The sequence below is a fragment of the Acomys russatus genome, chromosome X (genome assembly GCF_903995435.1).
Source record: "Acomys russatus chromosome X, mAcoRus1.1, whole genome shotgun sequence".
NCBI classification, from domain to species: Eukaryota; Metazoa; Chordata; class Mammalia; order Rodentia; family Muridae; genus Acomys; species Acomys russatus.
In genome coordinates, this window is record NC_067169.1 from 97,692,623 (window position 1) to 97,718,725 (window position 26,103).

Below are 26,103 nucleotides of genomic sequence, written 5' to 3' on the forward strand. Positions count from 1 at the left end.
TGTGTGACTATACTGGTACTTTTGGATATTGGACAAAATATTAACATAAAAATAAATATTTGCTTGGGCCTAAGCTTATTCAAGGAAGGATTTGACATATGGCTTAGTGGTAGAAGACCAGCTGTAAGGTCCCGGATTCTGTCATCAGCACTGAAGAAAAGAAAGCTTGTTCAGGAAAATCTAGTCCTAAAGTCAACAGTTCAACAGTACTTGGTGATGTTGTGAAAGCCTCATGGCCATGTTCTGCAGTGATTTTGTAGTTTTAGTGTTTTATGCATTTATTTTGTCATTCTTGATGATGACATGTAGCATTTGCCTCTATCACCAATTCGTTTGTATAGTAGTTAAGCCAAGTCATTGCTGATGGCCCTGCAGATTGCAGTAACTACACAAGAACAAAAGCACTATCACGTTTTTCATCTTTGTGCAAAGTCTGTCTGCATTGCTGGCGCAGCTCAAATATTACAAGTGCTCACCTCTCAGTATGCCCCCTCCCCCACCACGAACACTGTGTTGGAGAGCAGGTGATCAAACCTCATGACAAGTTTGAAGCTGCTAAACTGCTGAGCTGGCCTTAATTGAAGTGTGAGAAGAGGTTTTAAGGCAGGTAGATAACATCCTGTTGTTAGGCGCTCATATCTCTCTCTCTCTCTCTCTCTCTCTCTCTCTCTCTCTCTCTCTCTCTCTCTCTCTCTCTCTCTTTTCATGCTGGCTGCTCTGGAAGTCAGGTGGCTGATTGTGCCCAGCAGCCATCGCCGCAGCAGGCCGCAGCAGCCATCGCAGCAGCAACATCTCCCTTTTATCATCTTCCTTCTGGGCCCACCATAGAGTCCGCTAGGCATGGATGCAGTGCCTGTGTACCATGGCAAAATCAGCAGGGAGACTGGAGAGAAGCTTTTACTCGCTACGGGGCTGGATGGAAGCTATCTACTGCGAGACAGCGAGAGTGTCCCTGGCGTGTACTGCCTGTGTGTTTTGTGAGTACATCTGCTGAGAGCTAGCGAGAGTGTCCCTGGCATGCACTGTCTGTGTGTTTTGTGAATACATGCCGGTAGTGGTAGGCTGATAGCCTTGACCTGATAGGGGAGGGCTGGATGGAGGGGCAGAGGATTACAGCTTTCGGCAAAGGTACTCAGGCACACAGGTGGCAGGAGCTCTTCCATCTATCATGCATGGTTCCAAGGCTTCCCCAGACTCAGCCCAGGATTGTGGTGTGTAGTACTTGGGTGTAGTTCCTTCACCGGATATGCCATCTTCTGGGTTTCACCAGTGCATTTTTAGAAGCTTCACTGAACCTCCTTTAGAGTGGGAACTGTGGCCTAGAATTTTCCATTACTTTGAGAAAGACCCATGCTCTGGACTTCTGCTCTGAGTCCAAGTAGACTCCAGGATGGTGGAGCCCTGGGATGGTGGACTATTTGTATTTTGGGCCGTGAGTTAAGGGAAGAGACGACCTCTCTCTCTCTAATTCTCTACAAATGTGCTTGGAAATGGTATGCCAAAGAAAATCATCTAGGAAATGCTTGGAGAAGTGGTCAACCAGGAAAATGAATCCATTACTTTAAGAATATAGCACAGGGAAGTCAGAGGCAGGCTGATATGTGTGAGTTTTGGGTAGCTAGTCTGGTTTACATAACCAGTAACCATGCCAGCCAGGGCTAGATAGTAATATCCTAAACAACAACAACAACAACAACAACAACAACAACAACACAAAAGCAGTGCAGTACTGAAGAATATGCTTGTGAAAGAATTAAGGTGCCTTCCTGGAGCTGCTGAGTTACCTTGCTTTCTCAGGGGGTTTTAAAACTGTGGGATGTTTTAAACAGGAGTTTTAAAATATGGGATGCCTAATGAAAGAGAGGAGTGACAATAGTTTTAAAGAGCACAGAAAGAAAACACCACTGTAATGATCCCAATTTGCTGTTTGCCTAGACTGTTTTTAGACTGTTGCTCCATTTTGAACTAGATGCAACTGCGTCTTGGCTCCCAACCTCCCCTGGGCAAGCAGATCTGAGATTGAATCCTACCGTAGACATACTGTAAATTTATTATCTCAGTTAACCGATCTCTTAGCCCTTGAGTTTAAATGGGTTTCATATTCCAAGGGACTGTAAAGATTAACTACTTTCTTGCATAAAAAAGTGAAAAAGTGAAAAAGTGAAAAAGTGAGCACTGAGCTTGACACTCCGCAGATGGTCAGTAAGTCTGGTTTATTGTTAGTCTCTTACTGGACAAGTTATTTCAGTACTCATGGAGGCATTCTACAGAAGGACTTAGTTCAAGCATTATTGCAAGCAAGATTTAAAAAAAAAGTCACAAAAGCCTCACTCCAGCACTGTGAAGTCTAAATAAAAACAAAACTAAGAAAAATGCTTGGTAGTAAGTTCTGTACATGATGATACACTGCAAAATTTTGAAGTACTTTCTAGGTCAGAAAATAAAGATGAAATTGAGGCTTGTGTGGGAGAATTGTTGTTTATTGATTTTTAAAAATGGCCAACCCTTATTTGTGGCAGTTTTAAGATCATGCTAAATACATTTATCATAAAGGCTTAAAGGTAAATATATGGAAAATAATTTTCAGTGTTGAGTACAGAACCCAGAATTTTGTACGTGCCCAGAAAACGCTTTTTTACTGAGCTAGACACCAAGCCCTGGGTTTGGACCTTTATGTTTCCAAGTGGAAGCCTAGGAAGGGAAAGGAAAGCCAGTGAGTGTCCTTAGGCTTTTTCCTTGTCAAAAGATGAAGGATGATAAGTGAGACAGATTGCTTGGCAAACTGATAATGGAGGTAGGATGCTCTATAACCTAAAAGGAAAAAACTGAAGGCTCAAACGAAGCCTGTATAGGGGACAGAGGGCTAGAGACAGCATTCCTAAGATGTCTACTTTACACACCACCTGGTTATTCCTGAAGGTCACCAACAAGCTTGCTCCCTACTCAGGATTTTACATCTTCTCTTCAACACATATCCCTTGATCACGCTATGTTGCCATTCCATTACTTTTATTCAAGGAGCTTTAAACTTACTTACCTTGTTTACTTATGTGTGGGCTCTACAAAATACCTTCATGAAGAAAAAAAAAACCAAAAAACAAAACACTGACTCTAGTACCAGGAACATATCCTGGGATATAATAGGCACTCAGCAAACAATTTAGAATTAAATGAACTGTTCAGGCATATTATACTCTTTACTGACAAGAGACTAGGGTGTGGGACCTAGGGAGTGGATCAGGTTCTTTGGAGCTTCACCTTCCATGCCTGTAAAATAGAAATCTGTTTTCTCTGCTACAAAAGATTTCTGCGAGTAAAATCTTGAAGAGAAGAAACTTTACGTTTTGGGGCAGGTAGTCCAGAACCATGTAAAGAAGTTCTCACCATTCTAGTTTGCATGGCCTTATAAATGTAATTTGTGTTTGTTTGTTGTTGTTGACTAATTTCTCTATGAAAACCTCTTCCTATGAAAATAGACAAGTGGAGAGCTCTCCTCCTGTCTCTAGAACGATGCTCTGTCATATGAGTTTTCAGGGTTATGGCCAGACTGCTGTGGAAGGACGAGACAAGAATTATCTTTGATCAGTTCTTCAGGTTTTTTTGGAGCCAAGTGTCCCTTTTGATACACATAAACCTTTCGTTCTCTTTTACTGTCACTATGTGCCACTTGCAAAATGTTATTTGCAGCAAACCATACACTCCTAATTCAAAATACTGATTCATATGATATAGAGTAGAAAGCCATAAGAACCATATTTACATGAAAAATGCAATAATTGCAGTTTACTCAGTGCCACTTTATTCTATTTTTTGTTTCTTCCCATTCACTAAGAAGGTTTGCTTGAACTTAAGTTTACTCTATTTTCACTGTATGCTTTGGACTGTGCTTTAAATGGCATTTTCAAACTATATATATCTCTTTTCCAGTTTAAATCCCAGTCATGGTCCGCACACAGGACCCCTTCTCCTGTTATATTTTAGAAAACAGAATGTTTCAAACATTGTAAAAGTTTTTGGTAAAAAATTTGTTCTTGATGAATTTCATACATGTACATCAATCTTATTTTGATACCTGAATCATTCAATACTTTTAAATTATAAATTCTACATACCATATATTTTTTGCATAAATGAGTATTCTAGTTTAGATGTATAATTTTTCTTAGCAATGAATATTCTTCTTAAAAATAATTCCCTTTGAAATTTTGTCTATTTTTATTATATTTATACTCTATTTTTCATATTTAGATTTTAATACTGGCACTGAATTTTGTATGTGGTTGTTAAAACTATTTTTTCCCATTTGAAGTGGCTATTTGCTTACTTTTATTATTTAATGATTTGGATCTTATTGCATTTCATACACACACACACACATACACACATACACAGACACATACACACAGACACACACATGGACACATCTTGAAGTGCTGCAGATGTGCTTTATCAGTTTGATGTTTGTTATTTAACATTTAGTATTATATGTATCACACAAACTCTTCATGTTTGATTTCTTTTTTTGCTTCTCAGTTTAGAAAATGCTTTCTTTACCAGAGATGCATAAAACTTCACCTTTTAAAAATATGTGGTTTTATTAATTTATGTTGTACTCTTTAATTCCATTTGAGTTATATTTTTATGTGCAGAAAAATCTGATTTGTTTCCAGGTAGTTTTCAATTATCCAACATAATTCACTGCCTAGAACTTTCAGTTTTCATTTGTTAGGCCACTTTCCCCAAAACTAAAATAACTGAATAGTTATAATATTGTTATTGTTTCTGGACTATTTGGTTCAATTGATCTATTTGTGCTTATATTAATTAGATTAGTATATCATAATTTTCAAACATACTCAAAAGTTATTAGGTATTATCTACTGGTTCTTTGTGATGAAAGCTAAGATAATTATGTTAAATTGGATTAAATTAATATCAATAATGAATTAAAGAAATTGTCATCTTTAAAGAATTAACTCTTTTCAAAGATATGGTGTAAGATTTTATTCTCTTCTGTTTTCTGAGTAAATATGAAGTTTCTTTCATTGAGGTACATATTATACCCTCACAATTTTTCACTTTTCACTTCATTATAGCCACTAGGTAATATCTCATCATTCCCTGAGATTGTCTCATAAAAGGAAAACTAATTATAATATTTTAAAAATATGCTTGAAAAAAAAGCATATTTCCACAATTAGCATCCCTCTGTACATAGATGATTATATGCATCTCTGATGAAAGACTTGGAAGAAGAAATGCATTTATAATATTTTAGCCTTGAAGACATAGAATGTCATTTGTGGTATATGTATTTGGATAAAAGAGTTACTTTGTGTTCTTTTTTGAGGGGTGAAATTGATGATTACTTTTCTCCTCTGAGAGTGTGAACACTATGAACTAGCACAGAAAGATGAAGCTTCCAGGTCTATACCAGCTTGATTTTGCCATGTCTATGCATCAAGTATGTGGTGTCTTCAGCAATAGGGTCTTACTGTCAAGTTCCGGAAGATAACCAAGAATGCTGGCAATAGCCTGTGATGGTGTTCTATGGAACCTCATTGGCCAACATGTCTGGTTGTTGCCCTGTTATAGAATAACTCCATTTTAACTCTTTATATATGTGTGTATATATATATATATATATATATATATATATACATACATACATATATATGTGTATGTATATTTATTTTAGGAAACATCTACATTAGTAGGCTTACATATGACTTTTTTGAGAGGTTTTTAGTGTTATTTATCCCTCCCTGTATTCTATCTTCTACCTTGCCTTCTCACCCACCACAATTTAACCCTTCATGTTCCAACATTCCCTTTTGATTGATTATACCTGTGCATTCTATCTCTTTTTACCTGAAAGCAGCCACACATGGTCCCTTAGTACCTCCCTGACCTTTATGAGGATTCTAAACAAAACACACATATCTCAAGATCCAAAGTTACCAATCACAAATGGGAGAACACATGCTATGTTTGTATTCCTGGGTCTGGGTTAGGTCAACCTGGAATAGCTGTATTCAGTTCTATCCATTTACTTGAAAATTTCATAATTTCAGTCATGTTAATAGCTGAATATCATTCCATTGGCAGACATCTCACATTCTTGTTATGCACTCGTTAGGTTATGAACATCTAGGCTCTTTTTATTTCCTTGCTACTGTGAATAGAGCAACAATGAAAATGGATGAACAAATATCTCTATAGTAAATTTGGAGTTCTTTGGACTGGAAATAAAGTGCTCACCACACAACTGAGTTCAAGAAATAGAGGAGATGGAGTACAATAAAGTTTCAGCTTATTAGTTGTAATAGCATAAAATGATGTGGCGAATAAGAGTGTGGCAATGAATTTAAGATTATAAAGTTTAATGAGAAATCACATTTTAGTTTACATCACTTTAGATTTCTTGTTTGTTTGTGGGTATGGTATGTTTGTATATGAGTACATACATGCCACAGGGTAAGTCAGAGGACAGCTTGCTAAGCTTGGTTCTCTCCTTATCCCACATGGGTCTCAGGCTCTGAAGTATCTTTACCCATCGAGACATCTTGCTCACCTGGACATCTGGTTTTTAAATTCTATTGGGTATGTTTATTGATGCCACATCTTCATAATACTCTCAGTCACTAAAATTATTTTGGATTGTTTATGTAGAATTTGTTCATAGTACAGTGAGCCCAAAAGCCACGCTACTATTAAGTTTGTTACATATCAGCCACAAAATGGGCAATTCACTGACAAAATATGGTAAAATATGACTCTGGCTAACAATGTGAAATTGAAACCTCAAGGTTAGTCTGAAGTTGCTGTTTAGTTTAAAGATAGAGGATGTACATGTTGACCTCTTAATGCCTCCCCCATCCCTTAAACCTTGGGCTCTCCTCAGCTGCTTTCTCTTCAGCTACATCTCCTGTCCTCTCTTCAGCAGACAGTTCTAACTCTGTCTTTACAGATTTATCCTTTTTGTTGAGAATTATACTTTTGAGATTCCCTTTAAGACCAAACTGTTAATTCATTTCTGTTAATCTAAGAAATGCACCACACAATAGGGATTACAAGTCAACATCTTCCTGCAAGACCCTCCGAGTACACAGTGCTACTCTCCTCTAATCTAGCGATTTTTATCTTGGTCCAGTCCCTCAAATTTTCTTTTGCCCTGGATTAACAAGTGATGGTGGCAAGACTAGGATCACTATATAATTTTACCATTAGTCTGAATACTGAATGCCCTTAAACTGTGCTGGAAATCCATATCCACTCCCCCAAAATGAAGTTTGGACAACAGAAAATCCAGAAAGCTCTTGAAGGAGAACAGTTTTAATAATGAAGACTTTGTGTGTATGGGGCAGTTACTATGGATTTTTAAAATTTAGTTACAGCAGATATGGTGACCCCTGCTTGCAATCTTAGCACTTGGGAGGTGAGGTAGGAGAGGCCAGTCTGGCCTATATAATGAGTACCAGACCAGCCTGAAAAAGTACCAAATGTCCCTCGAAATCTGTTCCATAACCATATCTTATATGTTGTATATAGCATTATGTAGTCGAGAACATGGGAACCAGCTTGCTTAATTTGTGGTGTGATGTAGAAGTCAGATGCATTTGTAGCTTTTCTTTTTGAGAAGTCCTTTAATTATCATTAGGAAAGTTAATGTGGCTTTGTTGGTTTGAGGCGAAGCCCTACCCTAGCATACTGGCCCATTGAGAAAATAAGAAATAAGCAGCGTGGCTTTGTACTTACCCCTTGCTAGTCTGAACATGTTTTAAAAGCATAGGGGACAGATTTAGATGAAATAAAGTCAAATTTTGGATCATCAATGACTAAAAACGTACTTTGTATGTGTTATTTATAAAAATAAATTAACAGCAACAATTTAAAACACTGCACTGTTTTAAATTCTAAATCTTGGGCTTAGCATGAATTCTAAAAAGCACCCCAATGGGAAAAGGAAGTGAAAATTGATCCATTTCTTGATTTGTCTATAATCATAGAGGGAGTCAGAAGCATGTGGCAATTTAAAAAAATAAATTACATTTTTATGATTTGTGATTTACAAAGGTACAGCCTTCTCAGCTTCTGTGAATTCAATATTTTTAAATTTTACTCATAAGTGAGATCTTGCAACATTTGTCTTCCTGTGTCTGGCTTATTTCATTTAGCATAATGTCTGTCCTCCAGGTTCAATCCTGTTGTCAAATATAGATAACATTTTTGTTAAGTTAGAATGATAGTACGCTATATGTATATTTCAGCTTTTGTTTTTCAATCATTATTGATTAGTATATATTATACAAAATAATGGGTTCATTACAGTATTTTCTTACATATATATTTTGATAACATTTACCCATCAGCCTTTTTTTTCTCCCCTCCTGTTTTTTTCTTTTCTCAATTCGTTTATTTTCTATTTCCATGTTTGTTTGTTTTAAAATTTAGATTTCTTATATGAGGGACAGCATGTATATATCACACTTTCTTCATTCATGATTTATTCACTCTTCCATACTGATGTTGATTTTTTTTTATCCTTTATATTACAAATAGTGTTATATTTAACAAGAAAGTACAGAGTCTTTCGCATGATGATCTCATTTGGATATACACCCAGTCATCTATTGCTGAGTCAGGCAATTTTATTTATTTTTCTTGTGAGGAACCTCCTTCTTGTTTTTCATAATCATTCTACTAATTTACCTCCCCACCAACAGTGTACAAGTGTTCTCTTTCTTCACATCCTCACAATACTTATCTTTCATATTTTTGGTAAGAGCCACTTGAGTAGGTGCGATTTCAATTTGCATTTCTCCAATAATTAATGATGTTGAAAATTTTCATACTTTTTTTTTGTTATTTTGTATGTGTTCTTTGTGAAAAATAAGTTCAGGTTCTTTGTCCACTTTCAATCAATTTGTTTTCTTATTGAGTTTTTTCCAATCTTAGACATTATGGATACTCACCTTTCTCGGGTTGAGTGGTTTCAAATGCTTTTTCTTATTCTGCAAGTGTGCTTCTAATTCTATCGATTATTTCCATGCTTGTGAAGAGTTACTTTATTTTTATGTAATTTTTATGTCTGCTTTAATCACATACTTTTTTGAGGGCATGTCTAAAATCTATTCCCCTATTCTGAGTAATTGTTACTTGTTCTGGATAAGGTAGGTTAACCTTACTTTATGTAGTCTTAAAAACTTGTCTTTTTTCTTTTGATTCATTTCCTTGGAGTGTATGAATATAAACAAGTTCATTCGGTAAAAGATATGTACAGTTTTATAGCTTTTATTAACACTTAGTACTGTTTTTCTGTAACAGTGATTTCCTACAAGCAGAGCATATATGTGGCCTTTAAAAAGCATATTCCATGGTGAGGGAGCTGACTCATTAGCTGAAAGCATCTGATGCGCTTTCACAGGATTTGAGTTTGGTACCCTGTACCCATATCAGCTGCCTCACAAGTGCTGTGACCTTAGGGATGCAATCTGAGTTGTTGTGCCTTCGATTTCTCCATGACAGTTATCTATGGAGGATCATTGATTAGTAAGTTCTATGACTGAAAAGCAGAAGTCACACACTACTGGTTTATCTGAGAGAAAAATTTGTTCATTCAGAATCCAAGGGCTTAGGGTGGGGGAAATTGTTAATATTAGATGTTTTAATCATGAGAAAATGTATGTGCCATTGACACCAGCTTGTTTGGAGACTGAAGAAGGTAAGAGCTTTTGAAGTGGTACTCAGGTTCCTGCTGCTTAACCGAAAGTGAGATAAGATCAGATTCGTTAGGAAACACTTTTCAAAACATACTCATTTATTTTGACTAAATGAAGCTGAATGATGGTAAGGAGTTCTACCCATTGTACATTTTAGCAGCCCATTGAATTAGAATCTGGAAAACAGGTTGCTTGACATTTTGCTTAAATTACTGAGATTGTATTTTTTTTGGTGTGTTCTTGTGTGTATATATGTATATGTGTTTGTGTATAAGAAGTGCTTGTAGGGTGTGTGCACATGTGTGTGGAAACCAGGGAACAACTTCAGGTGCTATTCCTCAGGAGCTACCCATCTTGACTTTTTGAGATGGTACTCTTACTTTTCTGGAGCTCACCAACCCCAGTAGGCTGCCTGGCCAGTGAGCCCCAGGGATCTGCCTGCTTCTGCTTCTCCAATGAAGAGAACACACGTGCATACTATCATGCATAAAATGAGTCAGGGCATTGAACTCAAGTCTTTCTGTGCGCAGGCATACACTTTACCAACTGTTATCTCCCAAGTTCTATTATTGAGATTTTACACACTGTTATTTCTACATTACCCTTAAAGTAACTGCGAATTATTCCCATTAGTTGATTCCCAAAGAGAAAAGTAGAAATCAAGGCCCTTCTTCCATCTCCACTTTTCTGGATGGCTTTAAGAAAGTCTCTTACACATGTTTCAAGTTTCCATGGTGAAAAGCAGAAACCAAAGCCATTGTCTTGTTCCCTGTAGACTACTTACTGAAACTGGTGTGCTTTTAAGCAGATTTCAATTACTGAAAAATAAGCCCTTAGCCACAAAATAGTTTATTTTTCTTCAGCATACTACATATAAACACATAGTAAGTGATTTTTAGAGATGATTCAAATATTTTGGTAAATCTACATTAAAAAAAATAAAACATTTGTTTTGTGATCCACCAACACTTAAATTGACCCCTTGTTCAATTTTCCAAGTCAAATGAGCCTGATTAGAGTGTTTTAAATGTCTTTTGTAGTTCATTAGGTAATTAGTACTGATGGATATCAAGTAAAGGTACAACAATTTAATTCAAATATTTAAAAGCTTTTTAATTCTAAAGGGACTTAATGTCAATGTGGCCAATGAACTAAGCATAGCCTTCTCTTTGTAAGATTTTACTGTCATCTGCTCTTGTAAGTTTAAACACAGTGATTTAAACCAACTTTAATATATTTCCTAATCAAGGATATCTATTGACCCAATACTGTGCCTAAGAACAGCAACAGAAAATACATTAAATGAGACAATAATTTATTTAGACTCAAATTCAAAAGCCATTTGAAAACTCAGTATGAAGGTAACCGTATTTCTATATTAGGAAAATATTTACTAAGAGAATTATGAGAGATTAGAGAGATGGCTCAGTGGTTATGAGCACTGGCTCTTCTTCCAGAGGAGCTGGGCTTGTTCCCAGAAACCATACTGTGGCTCACAACTGTCTGTAACTCCAGTTCCAGGGGAGCCAATGCCCTCTTCTGGCCTCCATGGGCACTACACACACAAAGTTTACAGACATACTTGCAGGCCCAAAGTTCAAACATATAAAATAAAAATAAAATAGATCTTTATAAAAAAGAAAGTAATGACAAAATATTCAGTACACTGATCACCAGGGAAATTAACCTCAAAATCACAAAATTATTCCATTGCTACAGTAAGAAAAATAAATAAATAATCAAAGTTATTATTAAAAAAAGTAAAGATAACAAGTACTAGTGAGTATGTGGTAAAGGGGAAAAATAACATTCTGTTTACAGAAATGTAGATTAGGACAATCATTATGGAAAGCAGCATTGAAGATCTTCAAAAAACTAGAGCTACCACATTATTCAGTTACTCACTCCCTAGTATATGTCCAAAGAAAATGAAACCAGTATGCCAAAGAGATATATGAACTTTCAGATTCATTGCAACATTACTTACAAAAGCCAAGAAATGGAAATAGCACGAGAATCCATCAATTGAGGAATGAGCCAAGAAAATGGAGACATAAGCAGAATGGAATTCTGTTCAACCATAAAGGGAATGAAATTCTGTCATTTGCAAAAATGTATATATAACTAGAAATCATTATACTAAATGAAATAATGCAGCTACAGAAAGACACGTACCACATGTTTTTATTCATATGTGGAAAATAAGAAAATTGCTACCATGGAGATTGAGAGTAGCATGGTGGTTGCCTGTGGCTCGGGAAAGTAGGAGGGGGTAGGATGGGGAATGACTGATCAGTGTGCACTAAGTGTTCTAGTTAGCTTTCTGTTGCTGTGATAAATACAATGATTAAAAGCAACTTGTGGAGAAAAGGGTTTATTTCATATTTCAGCATAAACTTCATTTTTGAGAGAAGTCAGAGCAAGAGCAGAAAGAGGCAGGAACTGAACCAGAAACCATGAAGGAATGCTGCTTACTGGCTTGTTTCCCATGGCTTGCTCAAACTTGCCTTTAAAACACACACACACACACACACACACACACACACACACACAGGTGGCAGCACTAGCACTTGCCTAGGCTCTCCCACATCAATCATTAGTCAAGACAATGCCCACATAGACTTGACTGTAGGGCAGTCTGGTAGAGTCATTTTCATAACTGAGGTTTCCTCTTCTCAAATGACTCTAGCTTGTCTCATGTTGACAAAAAATGAGAACAAAACAAACAAAAAACTAATGAGCACAGTTAAGAACAAGAATTTCTGATTTGCTTATGCACGGTCAGATGATGATTGATAATAATAATGGATTGTACATTTAAAAATATTACAGCTGCAGCACTTGGGAGAGCAGGTCCGGCACCTTGCCTGGGCAGCACAGTAGATCTGGCTCTGGTAGTGGGGGCATGAGATCAGGAAAGTTGGCCCTGTGACTCAGTGAGCAATGCAGGAGAGCTGGTGGGCTGATCTACTCAGCATCCACCCAGGCCTAGATCCAGGGCTCTAAGCTGGCCTATCCCAACATTCAAGTCCATCTATGAACTGCTGGAGCACATGAAGGGGCTGGCCCTGCAGATCCAAAGCTGTGGGATCTTCATGACACAGGCATCAACAGGATATCCAAGAGGAGTCTTGGTGGCAAAAACCAGCGGCCTCGAACCAGACCAATGACTCATTCTAATAAACATTTGCAAGTAAAGCTGTATGGGCTGTGAAACACCATGACACACTGCAGCTTCCATAGCGAAATATTTTTATTTTATTTTAATTTTTGTTTTCTTTTGGGAATGAGGTTGCAGGGGCAGAGGGTAGATATGAGGACACGAGGAGAGGAGTGGGATGTGGCACATGATGTGAAATTCACAAAGAATCAAAAAATTTAATTTAAAAAATAGGTGAGTTCTGTTTATATCCCAAAGAAATAATAACTGTTTGGGTAAATATATTTTCTTGATTTAAGCATTATACAATATATACATGAATCAGAGCACCAAAGTAACTGAATATGCTTATTATTTTTTGTGTACTAGTTAAAACAAATTTAGCTGATAAAACATTTTAAAAGTTTATTAAGCAAATTAAGTATTATTATCACAAGCATTAAAATATAAATCCATATCTATTATAGTGCGTGAATCAAATGAGCATAACCCAAAGAGTGTTTTTATTGCTTCTTATCTGGTCTGTTTTGGTTATTTCACTTTTCAATATTTCAGTTTCCTCATTTATAAAATGAATATCATATGAATGTCATACAATGTTTTGAGGGTCCAAAGGATATAATGCATGTACTATTTGGTAAATTATTCTTCTAGAATTCATATATTGAAATCTTAACCTCACTATGTCTCTATTTGATAATAGGGCCTAAGGAGGCCTTTAAAATGAAATGAGTTCATAAACATGAAATCATAATTTTAAAAATTTGGTGACTTTATAAGAAGAGGAAGGACACATGCATAAACAAAAGGCCATGTAAGCACAGACAATGAACATGGCTGTCAATAAGCCAAGAAAAGAGACCTCAAAATGAAATTTACCATGGTGGCATCTTGTACTTGGACTCACAGCTTGTAAAATTGTGTTGTATATTTATGTCTGCTGTTTAAACCATCCAACTGTGGCATGTTGTTATATCAACTTTACTAAACTAAGACAGAGGCTAAGAAGTCAGATGCTCCTGTAAATATAGTAAAAAACATGTGAAAATGGTTTTGGAAGTAGCTAGTGGGTAGAGGCTGGAGGAATTTTGAGGTTTATATTATACCTGCTCCCCAGATTCTCATAAATAGAATGTTGGTAGAATTACACAAAAAAGCCTACAGCAACTCAGTAATGCTGAGAATATGAGACATAGTCTTTTCCTGGGAAGAGCACACCAATTGGTTATCCAATTCTAAGTATACATACAACATATACTTAGGAATGCATATGTATATAAAACATGTTTGAAATAACAATTAATGAAAAAAGAGACCATGAGTTTGAAAGAGAGTAAGGAAGGATTCATGCTAGGGTATCCAGGTAGGAAAGGAAAAGGATAAATGATGTAATTATATTATAATCAAAACTAAACTAAACTAAAATAAAAAAATGTGTTGTTGAAGGTTAATCTGGTGAACAGTCTTAGATAGAAAATGAGGAAAAAGTTGTTGAAAGAAATATGATAATTTTCTAAAGTAGTTAAGAAACACTAGGCAGTATTGTAGTTTTGTGGATGACAGAATATATGAACAATGAAAGTGGTTATGTAGCTTATATTTTTTTCTAATTTTGAAATTATATTATTATTACATAGTTCTTCATTCTTCCAAACACTCCCATGTTCTCCTCCTTGCTCTCTTTCAAATTCATAACCTTTCCCCCATTAATTGTTGATACACACACACACGCACACACACACACACACACACACACACACACACATACATACACACACATTCTGTATATAATGTGTAGGAGAAATTGTCTTCTCCAGGGAAGAGTATAATAGTTGGTTATCCAATGCCAAATGGTCAACCCTGAAAACATATACATACATGTAACATTATATTCCTTTCCCCCCTTTTTCTGTTGTAATGCTGATGACTTGACCCATTCTAGGCAAGCCATCTCCCACAAAGCTGTATCGCCACCTCTATCCCAGCTGTTTGGAGACTTTTAAACAAAGGTTTGAAGGAATAGGCTTGGTTATACCAGATTGCTTATAGCAGCACACAAGAGAAGAGAAATTAATTTAGTGAGAAATAATTTAAAAATGCAGAAAATGACCAGCTTACTTATAATGCAAAAACATTAGGGACTGGGAATAGAATGCAGTTGTCTGAACCGTGTGCCCCCCAAATAAGTTGAAACCTTATCCCCAATATGACTATTTTTGAATATAAGATCTCTAAGAGTAAGTAAGGTTAACTGATGTCATAAAAGGGGTCTGCACTCAGGTGTGGTAATATGTGCTCATAATTCTGATCCTCAGGAGTTGAGGCAGGAAGATGATGGGTTCCAAACTAACCCAGGGTTACATACAGCTTGTCTCAAGTAAGTAAATAAGTAAAAATAAGCAGAACCAAATCTAATATTATTGGTAGCTTAATAACAACAGCAAGAGAGAACTTTTTCTGATGTTCATGAGTCCAGACCTAAGAAAAATCTTCCTTGTTTCAACCTTGCCCTGGAGTTACCATCCAGAAATGTGAGAAATGATCTCTTTTATTTAAGACATGCTGTCTATGGTATTGTTTATGACAACTGAAGAGAATAATATCACATTTAAAAAGCCTTGGCATACAACACTTATGAATCAAGTAATGGGGTCAATGATTACCACAATTGAAAGGACAAACTTTTTTGAAGTATTACCTATTTTTTCTCTCATTAATTTTATAATTTTAATTTAGTGTAATTGTCTATAGTTATAGCGCACAGTGGGATATTTCAGCACATGTATACAATGTTTCATGATCAGATTAGTGTGATTGCCATTTAAACCACCTCATATGTTTATCGATTCTTTGTGTTGGCAATGCTCTGAATCTTCCTCACTAGAAACTTTGGAATACACAATTATAGTTGTTGTCAGCCATAGTTAATCCATTGTCACGTAGAACATTACAACTGATTTCTCCTGTCCATCAGCATACTATTTCAATTAACCATCCAAATCCTCCACACTTCCCAGAATCTGCTAACTACCATTTTTTTACTTTTTACACTTAGATTATCCATCATATTTTATGCGTGAATGTTTTGCAAGTATGTATGTATGTGCACCATGCACTTGCTTGATGTTCATGGTGCTCAAAAAGAGGCATCAGATGCCCTGAAACTGGAGTCACAGGTGGTTATGAAGTACTGTGGGTGCTGGGAATTGAGCCTGGGCCATCTGCTAGAGTAACAAGAGCATTTTAACTTTTTAGCTATCGCTTGAATCTTATAGTAACCACCATTCAAGTCTGTACTTCTGTGAGTTGAAAACTTTAGCATCCTCATATAAGGAAAAATAGATACCTTTTGTTTTTCTGTGCTTGAATTATTTAACATCCTGTCCTCCAGTTCTGTTTATATTGTTGCAAATAGCAGAATTTAATTATTTCAAAGGCTGGATAACATTCCACAGAGCAAGTACTCCTTTTGAAAATTCAATTACTATTACTACTATATTGCAATGTTATAGTTGCATAGTATAGTATGTTACTATTATCATAATAGTAATATCATATTTCATAGCATGATACACTTATATTACTTTAATAATTAATATAATCAGCATTACTGTTATTTAATTGGGTCTTATTTCAGTCAACCATTTTTAGCTTAAGACTCTATGTACACTTAAAAAACAATAAGACTTTGACTTGTTTAGAAAGCTACTAACCTCCACTCCCTATACAGTTAGGTAATCAATTTTATTTCTTCTCAAGTCACTGATGGAGTTGAAAGCCAGATAGTTTACCTTTACAAAGAAGCTGGTTGTTTAGGGGTTAAGATGTTTTTAGGCCCAGATAGATGTTTTAAGTTGATAATGATGAGATAAGATAGATATTGATTTACATTCAGAATTTCAGATGCACCAAGATAGGGAAGATGTTTTCTTCAAGGCTGCCAAATACAAATAGCCAAAACACTAGGAATGTAACATTTATATAATTCTTGATTGTTTCATGGTTCTTCTTGCTGTAAGTAGTTTATTGTATATATGTGTAATAATATAAATGTATATGTAAAATAAAAATATTTAATAGAAAGATGTTTAATAATTTGATTTTTTGTTAGTGTGACAGCAGGTCTATAGTTCTTTTTTGTCCAGGCTCTCTATTATACAAATCCTTAGATATATAAATCCATACAGTTGTGAAAAAAATTACTGGAAACTGTGATTGGACTAAAATAAGATACAAGCAAATTAAATCCAATGGCTTTGCTTCCAGTGACTGCCAGGAAGCTGTCCGTGTACATCCTGTGTATGTAAGTTTTATTGGTAAAAGTAAGTTCAAGTTTAGAGCATTCATTGTTCTTTTGTATTGTATTGGTATTAATTAGTAATGAAAATGTTCTCTTTCACAGGTATCAAGGCTATATCTATACATATCGAGTGTCCCAGACAGAAACAGGTTCTTGGAGTGCTGAGGTACAGCTCTTTTATTTATTTTTACTTCTCTGGGTATCAGAAAAGTGCTCGAAATTTAGGTTGGTTTCAAAAAGAGAAGTCATATCATACACTACCAAAATATTAATCATATTTAAACTACTAATGCTCCATAGTCACTGATGGTTCATTTAGAAGCCCTTAGCAAATATTGGTTCCATATCTGTATAGCCAGCACTGTGTGGAGTCGGATCCACTTTGAAAAACACAGAAATGTGAAGGATCATCTGTATCTTACAGTGTCTCTGTGAACTTTTAGAAAGCATATACTAAGTACCGCTGATGTACACATTGGCGCTGTTGTGGATAAAAGCAAGCAAATTGAGATTTCTATTTTCTGCTAGTCACTAGTAGCCTTTAGGAGATATAACAGGGAATTAAACTGCAGTATGAGATCCTGGGCCATGTCAAATGCATTTAGGTTACATGTGTGGTTTTTCCTATAGTTAATTTTGATGGAAGCAACTTGTAAAATGAGTGAGTGTACCAACATTTATTCAGAGGATTCATTTCAAGGAGTAGAAGATAATGCAAGTAGAGAAGCCCTTAGTTGTGGTGTCTGGCATATAGTGAGTATCCAAAAATGTGAACTACTGGAAACTTCTCAACAATACGTCATTTAGGGCTAAGTTACCAGACACAAGAGTTCGATCAAAGAGGCATTTCCAAGCATCTAGGCAACTGATGCTGCTCTGTTCACAGGCAAGTCTCTCAAAAGAGTCATTTTAGAGGCTTCTGGAAAGTTGGCACAGAGAAGAGGGAAAATTAGAGTTTTTATTAAATAAAAAATATTATTTGAGAATTTTATACATAAAAGCACAATGAATCTCTACCTCTATTGCAATGTTCTAAAGCGACGTTTTGTAGAATCATAGTCCTCTTCTATCTTGGGACTCCCTGAGAAGGGACTGCAGAAGGAGAAGAGGAGGTGAGTGGGTGTATCTGTGGGTACCTATCTTGGCTTCAATGGGTAAGATCCCTTTAGTTTTCCTTATGAACTAGGACTTTGAATAAGGTTTATTCAGAATGACAGTTTCTTGTGGCTTTGAAATATTTGAACATCACTGTGTCAGTCCAAGAAGTGAAATCTTTCTACATATCAGGGTAGTGGAGAACAGCCCATCATATGAATCTATTAAAGACTCTACAACTGTGGTTTTCAAACTCAGGCTTTAGTTAGTTTCTGACTTTATAATAGTCCATCCTGATGGTAGGAGCATTTCATTATGATCTTTTGAAAGCAAGGATGTTAATATAAACTTCTATTGGTAACTTAATTAATTTGTGTATTTAAAACATTATAAAGTCTAGACAAAAATTTAAAATGGCTCACAAATTCATCAGTAAAAAGTAAAGTACAAATTATAAGCATTTGAATGGACAAAGTGAATTAGAATATATTCAACTACACTGTTATCTTATTAGTTCGTTAATTTTATATTTTAAGTTTTATCTTTACCTTTTAGGTTTTTAAAAGTAGGATTAGTAATGAAACCCTAGGTCTCATAAATCTTAATGGAGAGTCTTTGATTTTCTTGTGATTAAAAAAATTAGTTCTTTGAAAATTTTATACAATATGTTTTAATCATATTTACCCTTGTCCTCCAACTATTCCCAGATCCATTCCTCCCTCTCTATCCACCCAACTTTTTATAATCCCCTCTTTAAAAAATCTGTCAATGCAATTCGTGCTACCCAAATATTGTTGGATGTATGGCCTTCTACTGAAGCATGATTGACTTACAAGTGGTTATTCTCTTAAAGAAAACCGGCTCTCCTCCTGGTAGCTATCAATTGCCAATAGCTCCTAGGCTACAAGTGGGACTGTGCATACTTCCTCTCTCCATGCTGAGATTTTGTCTGGCTTAGGCTTGCATGGGTCTTGGGTATGCTGTTGTGACCTCTGTGAGCTCATATGTGAAGCTCTCCTGCTATGTCTGGAAGACACGATTTCCTTGTAATCATCAGCCACGTCTAGCCCTTCTGCTCTTTTCATCCTTCTTTGTCAATGATCCTTGGGAGGAAGTAATGGGATATGGATTCTTAGACACATTTTATAATTTGTTTTCTTCCATTTCACATAACATCATGCCACATTGTTACATACTTGTAATTGTTTTAAAAAGCAGATGGCTTATTGAGTATAAATATCCCTTATGCTGTCTGATTTGATACTCCTTATACAATAATATTGTAATTATTTGCACCAAGAGAGCAGATGATTGGCGTAGATTATCCCCAAATGTGAAAGAGGGAAAAACATCTTTGTTTTATGAAATGTGTATTGCATTTTTTCTGTCTACACAATTTGCCTTCTTGTTAAGGTGAATATTAAGCTAGTGCATATTCTCTGAGATCATACTACCTGACTGGAAGAAATTCCTCCAGAGTGCATTGAAGACCAGCTGTGATTAAAAATATGTTTCCATGGAAAACTAAAGATGGCAGTGTGGGAAAAACACAAATCTGAACAAGAACCTAATTCACTGACACGATAGTTTTGGCAGTAGCACCTTTTTGTGTGTGATAAATGTCTTTCCAAAGTGTGGTAAGTGGTATTTGTACTACTTTTCGGAAAAAACATTTTAGTTTGCCACACCATAAGAATAAGTCATGTCAGTAACATTCTATCCTCTGTGCATAGATTGTCTTTGAAAGCTAGGTAAGTCTAAGAAATGTTTTAAGATGTAAGATTACATCGAGTCTTGAATCTATTGAATTATAAAGGACAAATATGCATCTTTTTTACTTTAAGTAGACCACTGCTAATGATATTAACTCAGTCCTTGGAGACTAAAGTTATGATGAATTGTTGATTATCATTTATTAATATATGTTGTCAACAGTGCATTGTCAAAATTGTACTGTTCTCTCACTGTCAATTTCTGCATCGTTGGACTTGTCTGCATAGTTGGTCATTAGCAGACCCTTAGCTAGTAAGCAAATTACTTATTAGCCCAAGAAAAGCATCATAAATTAGGTCAGTCATTTCGAAAGAAATGCTGCCTCTTCAGTTCAAATTGCTTCTAGATGCCCAGTGCTATGGATAATGAAGTGTTAACTATCAGTCCCTGTAGAAAGGATGCCACTGCTGGAAATGCTTTTATAAGCCACAAGAAATAGCCTAAATGAAGTGTGGTTTGGAATGGTTCTACTTTGGGGAAATATGTAGTTTCTCCTCTGACTGATGACTTCAGCTTCACTAGAAACTTCTTGCATCTATTCCTAACTTGAAAGGAATGCAGAGACAATTCTGCTGTTTCTGATCATATGTGTGACCTCACATCTGCTTATTAATTTACTTTATGCAAGATGATTTTTTACATGTTTTATATGGAAAATGAGAATAATCCAAAAAGTGTATGTTTATCTACAAATCTGTAAGGAAATAATGAAAGTAAGAGATGGGAAAGGGTTTTGAAAAATCAAAAGAGGCCCCAAGAAAGACCTAAGGAAGCATTTTGTACCCATTGCATGCTTTTCTAATTTTTAGAGTCTGTCTTGGAGCCAAAGAGCTATTTGAGTCTCTGCAAGAATGGCCATGTTATTTTAAAATGAGGTTTCAACAGAAATTTAAGAAGGTCTTCTGATCATAGGGATAGATAGTGGGAGACTGTTTCCTATCTGTTGAAAGTGTACAGGTGGACACTAATTTACAGTAGTACTGGAAAACTACTTCCTCGAAAGTTGGCAATGACTGAGGATAGCTTTGGATAGTCTGTTATCCCTAGCTTATGGTCTAGTTGACAGAAGTCAGTGTTCCAGCCTTCATGTTTTCTCATTAAATGCTAAAAACCAAGCAGTTTTCATCTCAAAAAAATCTTCCAGATTGAATATCTGAAAAACAACGTTCTAAAAAAAAAACAAAAAAACAACAACAAATAAAAACCAAAAGTAGTCATTGTTCAATTGCTCATAGCAATGCTATTTTATTTTATGTAAAACGACAGTTTTGAGCTGGTGCTTAAAGCTTGGCTCATAAGGTTTGTAGGGATGTTGATTTCAGGCAGTGTCTTTGTGAGAGCACAGATGTCAGGGAAGAATACATTCCTAACAGCCACCTGCAAATGCAATCTCTTTAACAAGCCTAACAAATATATAAATAAAGGTGACCTTCTATAGCCTTTCATTTTCATGTCACAGAGGAAACCTTGTCACAGTGTAGTGTTGACTGTGACAACAATTTGGGGGAAGGAACACAACATTTACATGAAGGATGAGTCAGTACGTCTTATGAGGTGAAAGAGTATAAGCAATAGCAAGCCATGCATTTGCATATATCATAACAGCCAGCTTTTAATTTTCTGTGTCGTATTTTATATTATGAAATGATGACAGGGGGACAGGTTGTTAGTTGTTGTTGTTTTGGTTCCTCAGGCTTTTTATTAATGACCTGTAGGATCTGTGGGTTTTTTTTTTTTTTTTTATGTTTAACTGCCTCCCCTCTGTTGTTGAATTCAATGTGGGTAATGGCCTGTACACCCTTAGAGGTTCGGGATGTATGATGGGTAGCAGTCAGGAAGGGCAGGGCTGTGTGCAAGAGCTTGTACAAACTAATACTACCCTTGGGAGAACTGAAATGACAGCTCATTAGCTCCTCTAGCAGGGAAATTCAGCCAAGCAAAGTAAGCTCTTCTGGATGTTGTTTTCCTTTCTTCCTTATGTTTTCAAATATTTGAGCAAGTTGCCCAAATGTTACCTCCCTCAGCTTCCCTCTCACGTCTTCTATAGGTCTTTTTCAAAGCATTACGAGGCAAATAAATAATATTTTTGGTCTTTTATTTTCCAGACAGCACCTGGGGTACATAAAAGATTTTTCCGGAAAATAAAAAATCTCATTTCAGCATTTCAGAAGCCAGATCAAGGCATTGTAATACCTCTGCAGTATCCTGTTGAGAAGTCCTCGGCTAAGAGTACACAAGGTACCGCAGGTGTTCCTAACTGCTTAGTCTTGAAAGAGTTGGGAAATTTAGGGTTAGGGGGTGAACCTATTCATAACCACATCGTAAATAGGAAGATCCGTAAGAAAAATACAAGGAGGTAGCTGTAGCCAGCAATTCAGGTGAAAGGTGACTATGTGAAGGGGCCATATTATGCTCCAATACTCACTTTTAATAAAACTGTAAAACTATAGAAAGTTTATGAGTCCATGGTATCTTAATCTTTTTATTTCTATGTTATTCTCCTTACTCCCTTTTGTAGATAGTAAGTACCATTTTACTTCAGTAACCCATGCACATATAATTTGAAAGATGAGGTACTTCAGGGAATATGTGGCCTGTCTCTTTTTTTGCTGATTGCACAGCATCCTTTGCCCTTCATGCATAGAAAGGCTAATGCAAGCTCAGTTCCTGTGATGCCGACTTCTGAACTGATGGTGTTTGAGTGAATGAATGAAAATTTACAGCATCAAAAGAATTCAAATTAGCAAACTTGTTTGATTTACTAGCATGTATTCTTCTCTTGAGCAAAGCTATTTTTAGTGAATGTACTGAGCTAAAGAGTGAACAACAGCCAACTGGTACTTCTGTTCGCCTTTTATGAAAATGGGCTAATATTTTATTTTGAGTGAGAAGATTTACCTTGATTGATACCATTAATGTTTATGATAAAATGAGTTTTTATAATTTTGAGGACAGGAAACCAGGTTCAGGCATAAATTGATAATTAGACTCGAATGTGTATTAAATTAATGAATAGTTAGCCTTTGAATACTAATACTAATACCAATACTAATACTACTAATAATAATGTAAATAGAACTCCATTTAGAAAGCAGCTAGCTTTCTGTCCAGTAATCTATTTTGTATGGCATAGTATTGGGTTGAATATTCCAAATTTTAGTTAAACTATTTTTTTCTAGACAGGGTTTCTCTGTGTAGCCTTAGCTGTCCTGGACTCACTTTGTAGACCAGGCTGGCCACATACTCACAGAGATCCACCTGCCTCTGCCTCCCAGAGTGCTAGGATTAAAGGCATGCGCCAGCACACCCAGCTGTTAAACTATTATTTTAATACTGTACAAATTTGTCCTGATTTTTGCTATTCTTTTTCTTTAGGGAGGAGAGATTCGGATGTCTGTCTGAAAGCACCATGAAGAAGAGTAACACACCCTGTACTTTATTGTCAATAATTTAAGTATGTGCCAAGTCTTGTATATTGTAGATAATACAGTTCAGTGAGCTGCAAATGCCTTTTAAACACCACGCTAGTCCTGTAATAGGAGCATCTCGCCTGATGTCAAAGCTGAAAGTGGACGTGGTAGATAACAAGTGCTTTAAAGTGAGGATTGGGAAACAGACTCCCTTAGGGTAGTTTTAGTTACTGTATTTACAAATGAGAAACAATTTTAAAGCACAATGAAGACTTTACAAAAGATTAATGTCAACTCTTGCCAAATGTAAATAAAAATAAACATTTTTTTTTGTCAAAAGCAGCATTTTTGTGTATTTGATTGCTACTGATTTGCAAGTCTTGTTTGACTTTCATGGCTAGGCAGTTGGTGTGCAGATCTAGTAGCTGTGGTGCCTGAGGCTTCTTTGGGATTTATGAGGTTGTGTGCTAAAAGAAGTACTAGATAAAAGACTATTGGTTTAAATTTGAAATCGACCATCTTGCCTACAGTTCTTCTGCTAAGACAGTTAAACCTTTGGACTAGTGGGGTGCGGGTAGGCATACTTTTCTTTCCTAGACTTGAGAGGTAGAGGTGGGTGATCATGAGTTTAATATTTTGTGGCTACAGCACACCCTGCTTCAAAAAACACCAAAACCCGTAGACCAATCGGAATAAACAAGTCCGTGTTTTCAAATAGGCTCCAAATGTTTATTGTATTTCATGCTACAGCTTTTGAGATTATGTTAGAGATCTGATGAAATTATAAAATGTATTTTGCTTTTCACATATCTCTGCCCCAGTTGTCTCTACTACAAGCAGAAATGTATTTGGAACGGACCCTTCTGTGACTGTGTCTCATGATCAACTGATTTGTAATTAGATAACCCCACCAAAGCTGTGGTTTCACTAATTTTCAGCAATTCTGAGTCATTGAAACCTAAGAGTTGGATTGCATGCAGTGTTGTCTTCTCACATTTATATTTTCATGGCTTTTGTGATTGATAGTATGCCAAGTTGCTTCAGGGCTCCCCGAATTCATTCACTCAACAAACATAATAGGGCACTGGGGGGCAGAGAAGTAGAAACACCTGTTTCTTGCCTTCAGGCAGTTCACTATCCATTTGGATAGGAAAACAGTAAAGATTAAAAACAATAAAAATAAAATTTTAGAGACCATGATGGCTGTAAAAGTTGATACATACATAAATGAATTTCCCATTATGTAGATAGATTTGTATTTAGTGGTAGGATGAATCAGCACAAATACTCTCATTTGTAATCCATAGGAAAACTAATACACCAGAACTCTGGGTTTTCCCTGAACGTTGTGAACTTGTTTAAGAATGAGTAAACTGCTGAGAGACAGAGCTACTCCATTCAGACTGAGTATTTAACATGGATGCTTTGAGGGTGCAAGGATGCAGTACGGCAACAGTGGTGCCATGTGAGTAGCTTGCTCATGGTTGAAATAGCAGCATTAGCTTGCAAGGAAATTGAGTGGTTTATTTCCAAGATAAAACAAAATACATAATTAAACACTTTATTTAAAGATAGGACGTCTTGTAGTCCAGGCTGATCTCTAACTTGCTATGCAGCGGAGGATGACCTTTAAGTTCTGATTCTTCTGTCTTTACCTCCTAAATGGTTATATTACTGGCATATGGCACCCTATATGATTTATGCTGCACCATGGCTTTAACCCAGGGCTTTGTGTGTGCTGGATAAGCAATCAAAATGCATCCTCAGTTCCTAAAAATATTTTAAAATTATTTGTTTAAATTTAGACTTCAATGTATGTTCTTAACTCTGAAACCTGTTCATTCTGGGATAACTAAATATATGAGTGATTTTATGTGTTTCTGTATAAGACTCTGTTTTGAAAAATGCTTTCTAAAATCATTAGTGGATTCTCACTTTTTAATAAAGTTTTTGAAAGTTTTATTTACCTAATTTATTTTTAATAATTTATTTATTTTATTTGCATTGGTGTTTTGCCTGCAAGTATGTCTAAAAGAGGGTGTTAGATCCTCTGGAACTGGAGTTACAGACAGTTGTGAGCTGCCATGTGGGTGGTGGGGAATTGAACTCAGGATCTCTGGAAGAGCAGCCAGTGCTCTTAACTGCTGAGTCATCTCTCCAGCTCCCCCTAATTTGTTTTGAAATATTCATTTAAAATACAAAGAGAGTCTGTTCTATATTAGTGAGTTCCAGGTCAGCAAGGATGACATGGAAAGACCCTGCCCCTCTCTCAAAAACAAACAAACAAAATATGGAGACATACACTGTTACTAAATTAAAGTATTGATAAAGACTACCTTACCCTATTGAAATAATTCCCTGGAAAAGTTAAGAACGTCACTGATTTTACTATTGTTAAACTTTCCAGCCATGAGCCCCTGTCCATTTTCTCTGGCTGGACTTTACTCATCAAGTTGATCACATTTCTTTTCTTTCATAAGATAAGTAAATTTATTATCACCTAGTATGTAATAGGGTGAATTTTACAGGAAGACCACATCCTTGTTATGTCTAAAATACTGTGGTCATCAGGTATACCTGTAAGATGCCAAGTCAAGGGAGAAAAAAGTAGCACATGCTGAACAAAAATGAGGACATGACTGC

At 36.0% G+C, this 26,103-nt stretch overlaps 1 protein-coding gene across 3 annotated transcripts; it reads left to right on the plus strand.

The window, feature by feature from the left end:
• The first annotated feature begins 495 nt into the window (after window positions 1–495).
• Sh2d1a (SH2 domain containing 1A) lies at window positions 496–24,977 on the plus strand. Of its 3 annotated transcripts, XM_051141415.1 has the most exons (5): window positions 496–607; window positions 829–977; window positions 17,285–17,348; window positions 22,156–22,297; window positions 23,426–24,977. In XM_051141415.1, exons 2-5 carry the CDS (start codon window positions 841–843, stop codon window positions 23,461–23,463), a joined length of 381 nt encoding a protein of 126 aa, XP_050997372.1. In that variant the 5' UTR covers window positions 496–607; window positions 829–840; the 3' UTR covers window positions 23,464–24,977. The 3 variants fall into 3 exon arrangements, with proteins under 3 accessions (XP_050997372.1, XP_050997371.1, XP_050997373.1); XM_051141414.1 differs by lacking the exon at window positions 496–607 and having other exon boundaries at window positions 775–977; XM_051141416.1 differs by lacking the exon at window positions 496–607 and having other exon boundaries at window positions 775–977; window positions 22,156–22,288.
• Window positions 24,978–26,103: the final 1,126 nt, after the last annotated feature.

Coding starts and splice junctions, on each gene's coding strand:
- Sh2d1a (XM_051141415.1), top strand. CDS start 841: ATGGATGCAGTGCCTGTGTACCATGGCAAAATCAGCAGGGAGACTGGA. Junction 978..17,284: donor GTGTACTGCCTGTGTGTTTT/GTGAGTACATCT, acceptor TCTCTTTCACAG/GTATCAAGGCTATATCTATA. Junction 17,349..22,155: donor CAGGTTCTTGGAGTGCTGAG/GTACAGCTCTTT, acceptor TTTATTTTCCAG/ACAGCACCTGGGGTACATAA.